The sequence below is a fragment of the Triticum aestivum genome, chromosome 5A (assembly GCF_018294505.1).
Source record: "Triticum aestivum cultivar Chinese Spring chromosome 5A, IWGSC CS RefSeq v2.1, whole genome shotgun sequence".
In the NCBI taxonomy this organism is placed as follows: domain Eukaryota; kingdom Viridiplantae; phylum Streptophyta; class Magnoliopsida; order Poales; family Poaceae; genus Triticum; species Triticum aestivum.
In genome coordinates, this window is record NC_057806.1 from 457,135,732 (window position 1) to 457,149,001 (window position 13,270).

Here is a 13,270-nt window from a genome sequence, read left to right on the forward strand (position 1 = left end):
TTAAAATATGAAAGACTCAGATGCGGCTAATTTAAAATGTAACTGGTCACTGTCCGCGGACACGCCTAATTGTATCCGCGGGCGTTTGAGGGACCGGATTTGTAAGAGCTGGCTTAGTAGATTTGCAATGGCCGCCTGGAGATGCTTTTAAGACAACAAAGACAATTTGGTTCGCCTAGTAGCCTCTAATACTAGTCTAACATGGCTAAGTTAAAGAATTGAAGATCCCTGCCCCATACCTCCTTGCTTTTTCTGGAACAGTATTTCCCTCACCAACGCCAAGTTACAGTACATTTCAAATGAAAAAAAACACCAATATACAGTACATTTCAAAAGAGAAAAAAAACACCAACATACAATAGATTGACAGGGAGGCATGGCAAGCAATTTTAAACAAAGGGAAACTCTTACCATCACCCCGCGGATTGCAGCGACCGTGTCCGCCACCTCTGCTGCGTGACACGTGTCCAAGTGAAAGCCCACATACCATCTTTGTTAAACGCGCTTTTGCAATAGGAGCTATGTTTCTAAAACATATATAGTGTTGCAATGGTCTACGACAGGTCTCTGCAACAAGACCTCGGTTGCAAAAACAAAAATTCCAACAGAAACTCAGTTGCAAAAAAGCAACAAAACAACTGTTGCAAAAAAATTCTGCAACAACACCTGTGCTGCAGAAATAATTCTGCAACAAGACATGTGTTGCAATGGTGGGACGCGCTCGACCGCTTGATGCGGCAAATCTTACGGTCGCGGCCCGGATAATCTTTTAAAATAAAAAATAAAATAAAATAAAATACTGGTGTTCCAACACCATACTGGTGTTCCCGAATTAAAAATAATCACCGGCCACGCCCAACTCGCCTGTGGCGCCGTTGGATCACCCCATTCGCGTCCTCACCGGTCACGGAGCTTGCCGTCACTTTCCCAATCGGAGCTCTCTCTCCTCCCAAATCCCAAACAGATCAAACGGAGGAAGAAGGACGGGACGACTTCGTCTCCCCCAGCAGACAGCTCCCGCCTTGGCAGCTCCGCAGGCCGGCCGTGCTGCCCATACCCACTCCTCTCTCCCCCGTCCCGCCCCGTCTCACTCCGTGCTTCTCTCGCTCGTTCGCCTGAAGCTGGTCGGTCTCCCCCCACCGCGCCGGCGAGATGGAGCTGAAGCCCGGCATGTCGGCCCTCGTCACCGGCGGCGCCTCCGGCATCGGTAAGGGAGCGCCCTTCCTCTTCCTTCCCCGCGTCCGCTCATGGGCGTTTGTCTTCGCCGAAATTCTGGCTCTGATCTGATGCGCCTCACGCTGTTCTGCGTGGCCAAGTGCGCTTGCTACTGGCTGGGGGATGCTTAATTGCGGGTTGACCTGTGAGCTGGAGCGGGTTTGCTTAGTGTAACCTGTTGGTGAGAGCTCGATGCGGGAACCGGGTAGGGGTGGGCTAATTACGCCGGGTGGTACTTGATCTGGTGGTGATGAACTGATGGGTTACTGCCTGGAAAGCATTGGTTAACAGTTGCAACATCATTGTGCCTGTACAAATGAACGAACGGGGGACGCATGCAGTTGTACTTCTTCGGCTGCAATAATGGATTAATTTACTATCGTGTACTTGAACTATGAACGTCACACCGACAGAACTAATTGTGTACTGCTGTTGTGCCCGTGGCCCCCCGTACACAGCAAGAAATGTCTCAAGAGTTATAAGATACTAGCACGGTAGCAGGCAATCTATACTTGCACCTGTACAGTATCAGTATTCGGTACCTGTCAGCTACTATGCCAAAATGATGTTCCCACCTTTGAAATATGTTGCCTTCCTTTCCTCATCGACTTGATTTTGTGCAGGGCAATCATTTTAGTAGATTGCATTGCATTAACATATCGACCGCTAACTCCTTTTTGATTTTCTGAAGGGAAAGCGCTCTGCATCGCTTTTGCACAAAAGGGTCTATTTGTGACCGTGGTCGACTTCTCTGAACAAAATGGAAGAGAAGTCACTTCGCTAGTTCAAAAGGAGAACAGAAAGTTTCATGGAGATCTTGGAGTACCGTCTGCCATATTCGTCAAGTGTGATGTTTCTATTGAAGGTAAGAGTTGTTTTAGGGGAAGCAAGCAAAGAGCAGTTAATTTGCATGAGGACCTACTTTTTAACTGTTTGTTGATGCAATATTTTTGGAAAAATAAGTGCATCAAATCAAAGTATGGTAAGACAAGCGTCACTTCAATCATACAGTATACTTGTCAAGCATTACGTTCTAAATGTGATATGAAGATCATACCATTGTAGAGATCATGCATGTCTGGTGTTACATCTAATCTCAGTCTTTTGCCTTCTAAGCACAAGCTGAAAATACTGCCAAACAAAGCTAACAAATACCAACCATCTCTGCTGTATTTCTACTATCTAGGTTTAATACCTAATGCATCAATATGGTATTTATTTCCGTTCGCTGTAAAGAAGCATCAAATCTCTTTTAACAGGGTTTTGTTTATTTTTATTTTTGCACGTCAGGCATTATAAAAAAAATTCTGGTGTGTTCTGATTTGTTTTGTCATGCGGATTACTTGTCGTATGGTTTCAAATGTTAAATAACAGCATGATTTTGCTGCTCTTCAGGTTTTCCATGATTTGAAGTTACAGTGATTTGATATGCAGGTGATCTAGCTGCTGCTTTTGCGAAACATGTAGACACATATGGTGGACTAGATATCTGCATCAATTGTGCTGGAATTGCCAACAAAACATTAGTTTATTATGATACATCTGACGGAACTAGGACATGGAGGCATGCCATAAATGTGAACTTTGTCGCTGTTATTGATGGTACTCGCATTGCAGTAAGTGTTGACTATTGCAATAACATTGTTATATTTATTTGTTCAGTAACTCAATCTGCTAATGCAGTAACACTGAGTGCTGTCTATGGAAATTGTGTTTGGCTCCTGAGCTCCATGGAGCCTGGTTTTTGAAAAAGAAAAACTGATTTCTAGATTTAAAAAAATTCTGAAAAAAAATACACACATACCTATGGATGCATACTACTTTTCTGTAAATTTCATGGTGAAATACATTTTCATGCGAGCTACAAAAAAGTAACAAAATCATGTGTTTGTAGCATATGTACCATTCACTATAAAAGTACATGATTTTTTTTACACAGCTCACTTCAAAACGCATTTCATAATAAAATTTTATACACATGCAGTATATATCTCCAAGTACCTGTGTATTTATTTTCAGTTTTTTTTAACTTAAAAGAGTCAGCTTTTGAATTTTAGAAAAGTCCGGGCTCCATGGAGCCCGGAAGCCAAATATCCTATCTCGTGCTGTCTATGCTTTCTTATTACTTAGACATACTAAATAATATAACCCAGAAGTTCTGCATAGGCTTTAATTGTCTGTTCATCCAGTTGTTTAAGGGAAGAAAGTATTGGGTTTCCCTTTATTTGTTTCCATTAACCATTACTCAAGGAAATTAAGTGGTACTGATTTTGTCATAACGTGGCCTGTTCTTATGGTTTCCTTTGGAGCCAGAAGAGGATTTTTGAATTTTTTTTATCTTGGAATAATTCGGAAGATAATAACTATTGTTATACATGTTACTTGTTTCTACTTCATCCAAATGCCATATGCACAAAACTTACTGTTGGATATATTCACCAGAGTCAAATAATGCGATCCCGGAAGAAGCCTGGTGTCATAATCAATATTGGTTCAGCTGCGGGCCTTTATCCCATGTTCGCCGATCCCATATATACTGGGACAAAAGGTTCATACACCATCCTGTATACTTCTACTTTTTTTTCTCTGGCAGCAGATCACAGTGCCGATGCAAGGCCTAAGTACATATGAATTCCAATTATGAATGTTGGTTTTATTGAAATTTATATTCATGCTGATTGTTTTTCTACATGGTTCAAGATACATGCTACCATAACCTGTACAAAAGTTCATATTTCGGTCATATAGAATGTTACATGCTGTTGCCTACACGTTTTAGTATTAACTTCTAGTCCTTTATGTCATATGATGATATATTTGAAGCATGTGTGCACTTTGTGATCTCAAGCTTCATTTTCGGCAGGTGGTGTTGTTATGTTTACTCGATCACTTGCTCCATTGAAACGCCATGGTGTTCGTGTCAACGTGCTCTGCCCTGAGGTATTAGCGAATTGCATGATGGGTGGCAATTATTATACTATTATGTACTCCCTCTGTAAACTAATGATCTAAAACGTCTTATATTAGTTTACAGAGGGAGTATATATTATTTGTCTATTTATTTATTTTTCTACCACATACTGAGTTTGCTTGCCATATTAGTTCAGCTAGTGCTGTGCATTTTTTTCATTCTAATCTTGTGGGAATCTGCTGATGGGTTTTATAGTCTGTCAAGATATTAACTTGACAATGGTACAGACGTACAGTAGAGCACAATGTTTTATCCAGTACGTAAATTCCTATCAACTTGAAAAGTCACCAGATTAACCAGATAGTGCAGCTATTGCAATCTCAAGTACCAGGGGTAAATATCTTTCAGCACCAAGCATTCACACAGGAAATCTCACTCTTACACAATCCTCCTTTCTTTACCTGAGATAGATTGGCATAGACATGTAGTTGAGCTAAATGGCAAAAGCAACTAAGTGGGCCAAATGCCAAATTTTATCGATAATTCCATCTTAGAAAATTTGAGGATGTCCACTATTTGATGTAATTTGCAAGGGTTGGAGTATAATTTAGAATCCAACTAACTATTCCAGACAGATTAGCATATTATTTTATCTCATTAGTAACAGCTGGAAGGGACAAAGGCCATGATGATCTTTCATTAGTGTTATTTGTGGTATGCAGTTTGTTCAAACTAATATGGCTGAGCAAATAAATCAAAAAATAGTACATGCAACTGGTGGATTTTTGAAGATGGAGGAAGTTGTTAATGGTACACTACATCTCACCTTTTAAAGCTGTAGTTAAATATGTCATGTACTTTCAGCATTTTTCCATATTGTATGCATTACAGTTATCGCATGCTACTATTTGGTCTTCGATGAATTGTTCGAATCTTTATTTGAGGTGGGATGTTCTAAATGATGAAAATTAACATAGGCATTTATACATTTATGGGTATATTATTATAAATTGATAAAATACATGCTCACTTGACTCTTCAAGCTTAAGAACTTCAAATTTCTGTCCTTAATTTGTATGAGTTAGGGCTGGCCAAAACTTTGTGTGGTTCGCAGAGATGGTTGAAATGACAGTAGAAAATCACCAGAACCTGGTTTTGTTTGGAATACCACCTGCCAGAAGGTCTATTTGTTTGTAGAACCAGTGAGTCCTAAACATATGTTTCATGTCTGTTCTGTTCACTTATCAATTGATGACAACATGACCAACTGAATGTGGGAATGGAATGTCAGTGATGATATCTCAAAAATATGGGGTATGGGGTTTGCTGATTTGCAAACATTAAAAGGCTAAAGAGCTTAACTGTAAATTTGCATATATTGCTATCGCTTTGCTGGAGCGCATCAATTTGTCCATGTCAAACATCCCTGCTAGGTGAGTATGGTTCGGCCCACCATTTCTACATGTTTAGCAACCTAGAAGTTTAGGTATTTACTGTCATATCTAGGTATGCATTATGTCTTTCGTATGATGTTTTCTCTCTTTCTCTTAATTATTATCTGAAACGAACCTCTTCTATTTTGGTTAGGCGCATTTGAACTTATAAAAGATGAGAGCAAAGCTGGTGCTTGCCTTTGGATAACTAAGCGGAGAGGGATGGAATATTGGCCATCAGCAGAGGAACAAAGAAAATATCTGTTGAATTATACCAAGTCAAAAAGAACAGTAACAAAGAATGTATTTCCTAGCATCCAAACACCTGAGTTTTATGAGAAGATGTAAGTAGCCCTGCTATGTTATATTTATATTTGTAAGCACTTGGAATATTCTCAAGTTAACAACAACACAACTCTCTAACCCCCAGTAGTACATTTTTTTTCTCGTACGATTCTATCCTAAAATGCTTAAAGTCACTGAATCAATCCCTTAGACAGGAAATGGATAACTTTTAGATACGTGATTTTCATAGCTTGCAGTATTTTCTAACTATGTGTCTGCACTCTCTAGAGAAATCCTTTAGACGGAGGGAGTACTATTTTACTTTGTTGCAAGGTTTGCGGATTGAAAGAAAATCTCTTATATTCTGATTTCTGTTCCAGTGTTCTTTTCTTGCTAGTAGCCTGGTAGAAATACTTGACCAAATAGCTAATTTTGTTACCTCCATTTGTCATATTGGAGGGTTCAAGCTTTCTTGAAAGACGACACTCAAAAATACCCTCAATTTTGGTTTGAAATGATATCTCCAATTTCTCCGATAAAAGAGGGTTTTCCCCCAAAAGGTAGAAGTTTGTTATAGTTCTAAATGGAAAATGTTAAAGAGAGCGAATGACTTACAGCAAACTGACAATTCAAACCCACTGAGCCACGCCTCGAGATAGCACAGGTGCTCACTACATAAGTTCTCACATAAGACTGAGAAATAGTAGATGCTCTCCAGCAAAAGCTTGCTGAAGTTCATCTTCCACGCGTGCTCTTGCGGAACATCTCAAAAACATTCCTATCATTGCATCTCTCTCCCCATTGCAGCAACGGAGAACCTTCAAGCCTGTATTCGTTGGCAGGCCTCTACCACCGGCTCTTCTGCAAATGTCACTTGCCACCTACTCAACCAGTCCTGCTCAATTTAGGCACAGTTCTAGGAACACAAGGCAAATCAAATGCACACCAGATTATATTCCAAATTAAACCTAGCCAAAGGGCACACCAGAAACAAGTGGTTGATGCTTTCCTCCTGCCCACAAAAATGACAAGTTGATCTCGTTTCCACCCCCTACCATTCAGGTTATCTTTGGTCAAGATGCTTCCTATGCAGTTTTTACATCCCACAAAAACTTGTGTGAATAATTCCACTCATTCAGTTTCAGGAACTCGTATGTTAAACTGAAAACTTCCCTTCTGATTAAATGACCAAATCTAACCATCAGAATTGTGCAGTAATCACATATTGCAAAGTTTTCTTTTGAATAATTACATACTCTGTTATGCGTAACAATGGATTGATATTCACAAAATATTATCCTGTTTCTTATAGATGTTATGAGTGTCTGTTTCTGAAATATATGTTGTTTATCAGCAACATAGATGAGACCTCAGAGGTATAACAGCAAAAGTATCCAAAAACCATTAACACTATATGTGATCTCAACACTGTATTGCTTGTCAATTAAGTTTCTACACTACAAAATTCCCTAATGGCAATACTTTGTCAGTTATCGTCTTTCACACTATATGAGATCTCAACACTAATGATTGTCTCTATGATTTTGTAGAGTTGTTCACACACTCAGCCATAATTTCCGCAATGCTACAAGACTTGATCGTGTGCGATTGAGATTGCCCATTGAACCACAAAGTGCGCTAGTTAAAATAATATACGCTGGTGTAAATGCTAGTGATGTAAGTCCTTGGATTTTAGTGTCTAATTGCTTTTCTTTGACTCCCTGTTGATTAACTGCTGGAAGCTTTTAATGATGTCATGCAGGTAAACTTCAGCTCCGGACGATATTTCAGTGGTAGTGCTAAAGAAACTGCTGCACGCCTTCCGTTCGATGCTGGTTTTGAGGTGATCCATAGTATTACATGTCTATGTTAATGCCGTCCTCAATGTTGGATAACGTTCTTAAGATGTTATTTTGTGTAACAACTTACACCATCATTCGGAATTTCTGACAACGCGGCATATGCTTCCATATTTTGACATTTTGACTCAGAATTTCACCAGATAGAGACATGGTACAAGAAATAGGCTATTACGTAACTCTAAATAAATTGTGGATACACCCGTAATCCTTGACATACTGAAACGATTTGCCAATATTCTTGTCAAACCAACTGCGATCCATACAAGTTAAATCTTCTAAGCAATGTCTGGCAATAATGCTTTTTTTGCATATGTATTAAGAATTCCACTCCCTCTGTAAACTAATATAAGATAGTTTAGATCACTACTTTAGTGACCTAAACGATCTTATATTAGTTTATTTACAGAGGGAGTACAACATAATGATTCCATTGATAGTGCAATTTGTACAGATAATTGTAGGATAAACTCACTCACATCATTCGATGGGGTTTACAAGTCAAGACTCAAGTCAAGTCTAGATGCTGGGTAGCAGCTCATAGACTAGTTGCAACTAGTTGACTACTCGTTCGCTTGCTATACGTACCATACTTCTAGTTTACTATGCTACAAAATTTGGAGGGAGGGAAAAAAATATATGGCTCGTACTGAATCAGAAGCATGACATCTTGCTATCAGATTCTTGGAGGTAAATATAAAAAACTATCTGCTGGAATCAGAACTCAGAAGCAAATCATATCTTCATTCATAAGCAGATAAGCTACACACTTAAGGCTCAGTTTGCGGTTGTTGAACTGTGCTGTGCTGAACCTATTTTATATTCTGCTGCGGAAAACTAGCCATGGAATTAATAATAAGTTGGTTAAACAAAGTAAGAAACGGTAAAGTAGGCAAACGCTGGTTAGCCAAACCAGGTTATGATATTCCACCCTGATGCTAAACGGAGCCTAACACAAGTACATGGTGCATACAAGATACTAACCCCTCCCCCCCCCCCCCCCTCGGCTCCATTCATAGAGCGAAATCATGCCCAACCTCTGAACACATAAGAGGAGGAGAGGAGTGAATTCACCAACACTTGTTTAGTCCAACCAATCGAGCAAGATATCCTGTCGAGACCCAAGTACTGGCTCATAAATCAGTCATGCAAATCTTAATCTTTGGGGGCTATGATTGCACATGATGCAAAAGGGGAAATCTTAATCAGCTTTACTTCCATAACTTCTTGTGTTGTGAAACTGAATCACGATTTAAATTATGGTTGGTACTTAAACAAAATCAAACTGGTATATCACGTACTTACATCGAATTATTTTTTTGCGCTTATTTTAATATGCTGTTGCTACACAGGTGTTGTGATACGTAACTATGTTGCTGCCCGAAAATACGGAAAGTTTTCTCTTGACATCTTTGTTGGGCGATTAGAATTTCAAATGAGAATTTTAATATCTGCAGGCTGTGGGAATTGTTGCTTCTGTTGGAGATGCAGTGAGCCATGTCAAAGTTGGCAGTCCTGTGGCCCTTATGACTTTTGGAAGCTATGCTGAATTTACGATGGTATTGCGGTCTACGCCCATATCTTTTTGCTACACAACAAATTGCCGACTAACCTTGTCCTCCTTGGAGTGAAAACATCTCCAGTCTTTTGAGTTTGTACCTCAGAATACTATCACCTCGTCTGCCAGTTATAATATTAGTCTTTACATCTTTCTGATGAAAGGTTCCAGCCAAACATCTTCTTCCGGTGCCAAGACCAGACCCGGAGGTCGTTGCTATGCTAACATCAGGATTGACCGCTTCAATTTCTCTTGAAAAGGTTATTTTGATACACTTTTTTGGTCGCATACCTTGCGACTTTGACCTTATATTTAGTCAACTAACCTTTTGAATTTTGAATATATATTCCTTCCTGTTCTGATCTAAGTTGATTTCTGCTGCCTTTAGGCAGGTCAAATGACATCTGGGCAAGTTGTTTTAGTTACAGCAGCTGCTGGTGGAACAGGACAGTTCGCGGTTCAGGTGGGCTGTTGCTATTTTGATACTACTTATATGATTATTTTTGTTTGATGTTATGCTCAATTGTTCATCCATTTCTACAGTTTACCTAAGCGTATAAATATAATGTTTGACATTGCCGTTTGAAACTTGCACAAGATAACAATTTCATGCAGTTGGGACATGTATAGTTCGTCTTTCATAGTTAACTAGCATTTGGGGCCATGTTTTGGCCATGCAATACATATGGTATTTCTAGGACATGGGCAAGGTTCTCTCCTTTGTCCATGTATTTTTCATTTTTGTTAAGCAACTGTTATTGGATTTAGTACCTAACCATATCCTTATGTTCTGAATATTTCTTCTGTTACTTCACCAGCTTGCAAAACTAGCGGGCAACAAGGTTGTTGCCACATGTGGTGGCGAAAGTAAGGCTGCATTTCTAGCTTCCTTAGGTGTTGATCGAGTTATCAACTACCAGCATGAGAAGATCAAAGATGTAAGCTTTCTTCTGTCTCTGCTTTTCATATTTCCGCCGCATCAAATTCAAATGCTCTAATTTTTTTATAGCATTACCTTTCTTGGTAGACTTGCAAATTGTGCTGGGTATATTCTCTAGCCCGTCTACCATCTAATTTTTTGTGCGCTTGTATCCTACCTCTACTTGCTTACCAGAATATAATCTTCCAAGAAATTAATTCTTACACTTGTATAGCCTTTCACGTGCCACAGATGATGCAGAATGTTGGTTGGGAATGCTTTAATTACATTTATGCTGTAATGTCTCTGCAGAGAATGACTATAATCAGTAGTATGTTGCCAAAATTATAGGTTTCAATTGACTGTTATTTTCACTGATCCCTTATTTGTTCTTCTCAGTGTGTTCAGTAATCACTGATTGTTTGAATGCTTGATTCCAGGTTCTGAAAAAGGAGTTTCCAAAAGGTGTAGATATTATATATGAATCTGTAGGTGGGGACATGTTTGATTTGTGCTTGAATGCGCTCGCAGTCCATGGACGCCTCATTGTAATTGGTATGATCTCTCAGGTAATGTTGACAGCTTCTGAAAATTATTTCGTTTGAATTATTATGTACTGGGATATTGAATTTTTTGTGAAAAGCTTTATGATTTGTGTGTTTTCATTTGGAGTGAATAAGCACCCTCCTGAGAATATTCTGAAGAGTCCTTGCTAACATTATTACATAATATATTCCCATCATGCATCTGTATTTAAACTGGAGGCATGGAGTGCACCTAGGGAAATAATTGATCTCTTGGTTTGTACATACCACCTATTTGAATTAGTGTCGGCCAATCCTGTTTTCATTGTAGCTGTTTTTACTAAGATGTCATATCTTAGGGATGAACTGATACCAACTGGTACTGAACAACCCTTGATGTTTTTTTAGTATCAAGGAGAGGAGGGATGGAAGCCGAAGAACTACACTGGACTATGTGAGAAGATTCTTGCTAAAAGTCAAACTGTGGTATGTGTGCAGCACAGTATCTGATTTTCTTAGTTGGCATATAGGAGTACTTTCTTTGTACTCAATGTTCATTCAATAAGTTGATCACGAAACTTGTGTTCTCCTAGATCCAAGTCATCAAGTAAATTTTAGCAGTTGGATATGATACAAAGAAATAATGCCATCTATGTTGAAAGTTTATGTGTTACATTGTTCGTATGTACCACAAGAGTTCTCTCAGCAAGACTAAGATAAAAGGTTCTCCTCGACAGTGCACCGGGCATCCAGCTGTCCTTACTGTAGTATTAAAAGAAACATGGTATTTTGATTCATATGCTCGAAATTCTGTGTACCAAAGCAATAGACAAGCAGCAACCTTTAGCTATGATTGGAATCTCTTTATCTGGATCTAGGTCTAGAAATACCATTTTTTTTAATATCGTATCAGACCTTTCAGAAGCCGCAAACTACTTCTATGCATACTTCATAAACTATACAAGACAGATGTTAAGCCGTATAGATTGATTTGGATCCAATAGGACTCTGTCTCTTTAGAACTATGAACCCCGTTGCAGAAAACTCTGAACTTCTTCCTCTCCAATTTCAGGCTGGATTTTTCCTGGTTCAACATGCTCACATGTGGCAAGATCATCTTGACAAACTATTTGAGTTGTATGCCTCTGGAAAGCTAAAGGTACGCTTCACATTATGTGTTTGCTGTTTGCTACTTTGCGTGACATTAATTGAGAAAAACTGCCGGTGTTTGGGGCTTTGGGTGCCTACCCTAATTCACCCTGCCAATTGGTGGTCATGTTTAAAGTAGGTGCGCATGTCAAACAATGGTCAGATCACAAACCAAGCAAAGATGTGGGTTGCCAATTGTTAAACTACTGTAGCAACAGCTCATTACTACAGAAAATCATACTCTATCACATCTACACGTGCTTGTCTTTTCTCTGTTCTAATAACTTTGGCTTAACATGTCACACCGTGTACGACAGGTCTCACTCGACCCTAAGAAATTCCTGGGCGTTGCTTCCGCGGTGGATGCGGTAGAGTATCTTCATTCTGGCAAGAGCGTCGGCAAGGTATGATCCCACCATCTCTATAACCACAAACGATCCTGTTCACGTCTACCCTGATGTAGCTTACAAATTTCCCTGTGGAACATCTTCAGGTCGTCGTCTGCATCGATCCAGCTTACAGCCAGACCCTCGCTAAGCTGTAGCCTGTACTCCGCAGAGACTTCATCACAAAACATGACGCAGGAAATGTAATTTATGACGAGTGCGTACGTTATAGGTGCACATTCAGTGTCGAGGCGAGGAACTTAGTAGTTGCATAGTGAAGTCACCGTGTAGCTCGGTTGTCTGACCAGTTCGCAACCGGCCAAGCGTTATATAGAAACCAAATAAGTGTACGATCCCACATGCCATGCCTAAATAAATGAATAGATTGCTCAGTTCAGTGGTGCGTTATACTTCATGTTTTGTGCAGAATTTGTGTTGGGTGTAAGAAAATTTTGCGCGCGCTCATATAGTGAGCTTTTGCTCTTTGATTCCTTAAAAAAGAAAAAGTTAGATGAAAGCTAAGCATGAGAGCTGCTCCAAATGAAATCTTCTTCAGCAGTTTGGACTTTTAGTTGAACTGGCTGAAGCCAGTACTAATGGATCCAAAAAAAGTGTTGCAGTTTTGTACAAAAACTACACTTCTTTTGGATCAGAGGGAGTACAAAGAATGATGCTTGGAAGTTTGAACTTGTAGATGAACTGGCTGAAGCATGAATTTAATACCAAGTACAAAGAATAAGAATGATACTTGAACCACTGTGCATATGCTGCCCTGGTCGCCTGCACAGCAGATATGCAGGTGACTTTTGCCTCTATTGATCAACCTCGATAGAATTGAACAGACTAAGAGTGGAGATCAGTAATTGACGCAAAGCAAAGTGTTCAGTGCTCATACTGGGAAGAGCAGCGTGCCCGCAGCCCGCAGCCCCACATGTAGGCCCAGAAACGAGGGGGTAAATTACACTCACCCCTATGAACGCATACACACACACCCTATCCTATGAGCACCTTCGAGAGACTGAGTCGGCATA

At 39.6% G+C, this 13,270-nt stretch overlaps 1 protein-coding gene across 1 annotated transcript; it reads left to right on the forward strand.

The window, feature by feature from the left end:
• The first annotated feature begins 902 nt into the window (after positions 1-902).
• Positions 903-12,647, forward strand: LOC123103979 (prostaglandin reductase-3). The gene is made up of 18 exons (XM_044525688.1): positions 903-1,207; positions 1,907-2,080; positions 2,650-2,831; positions 3,658-3,763; positions 4,079-4,155; positions 4,849-4,936; positions 5,714-5,903; positions 7,395-7,521; positions 7,607-7,687; positions 9,161-9,262; positions 9,426-9,521; positions 9,650-9,724; positions 10,080-10,199; positions 10,621-10,749; positions 11,113-11,190; positions 11,777-11,863; positions 12,171-12,257; positions 12,347-12,647. Exons 1-18 carry the CDS (start codon positions 1,153-1,155, stop codon positions 12,395-12,397), a joined length of 1,905 nt encoding a protein of 634 aa, XP_044381623.1. The 5' UTR covers positions 903-1,152; the 3' UTR covers positions 12,398-12,647.
• Positions 12,648-13,270: the final 623 nt, after the last annotated feature.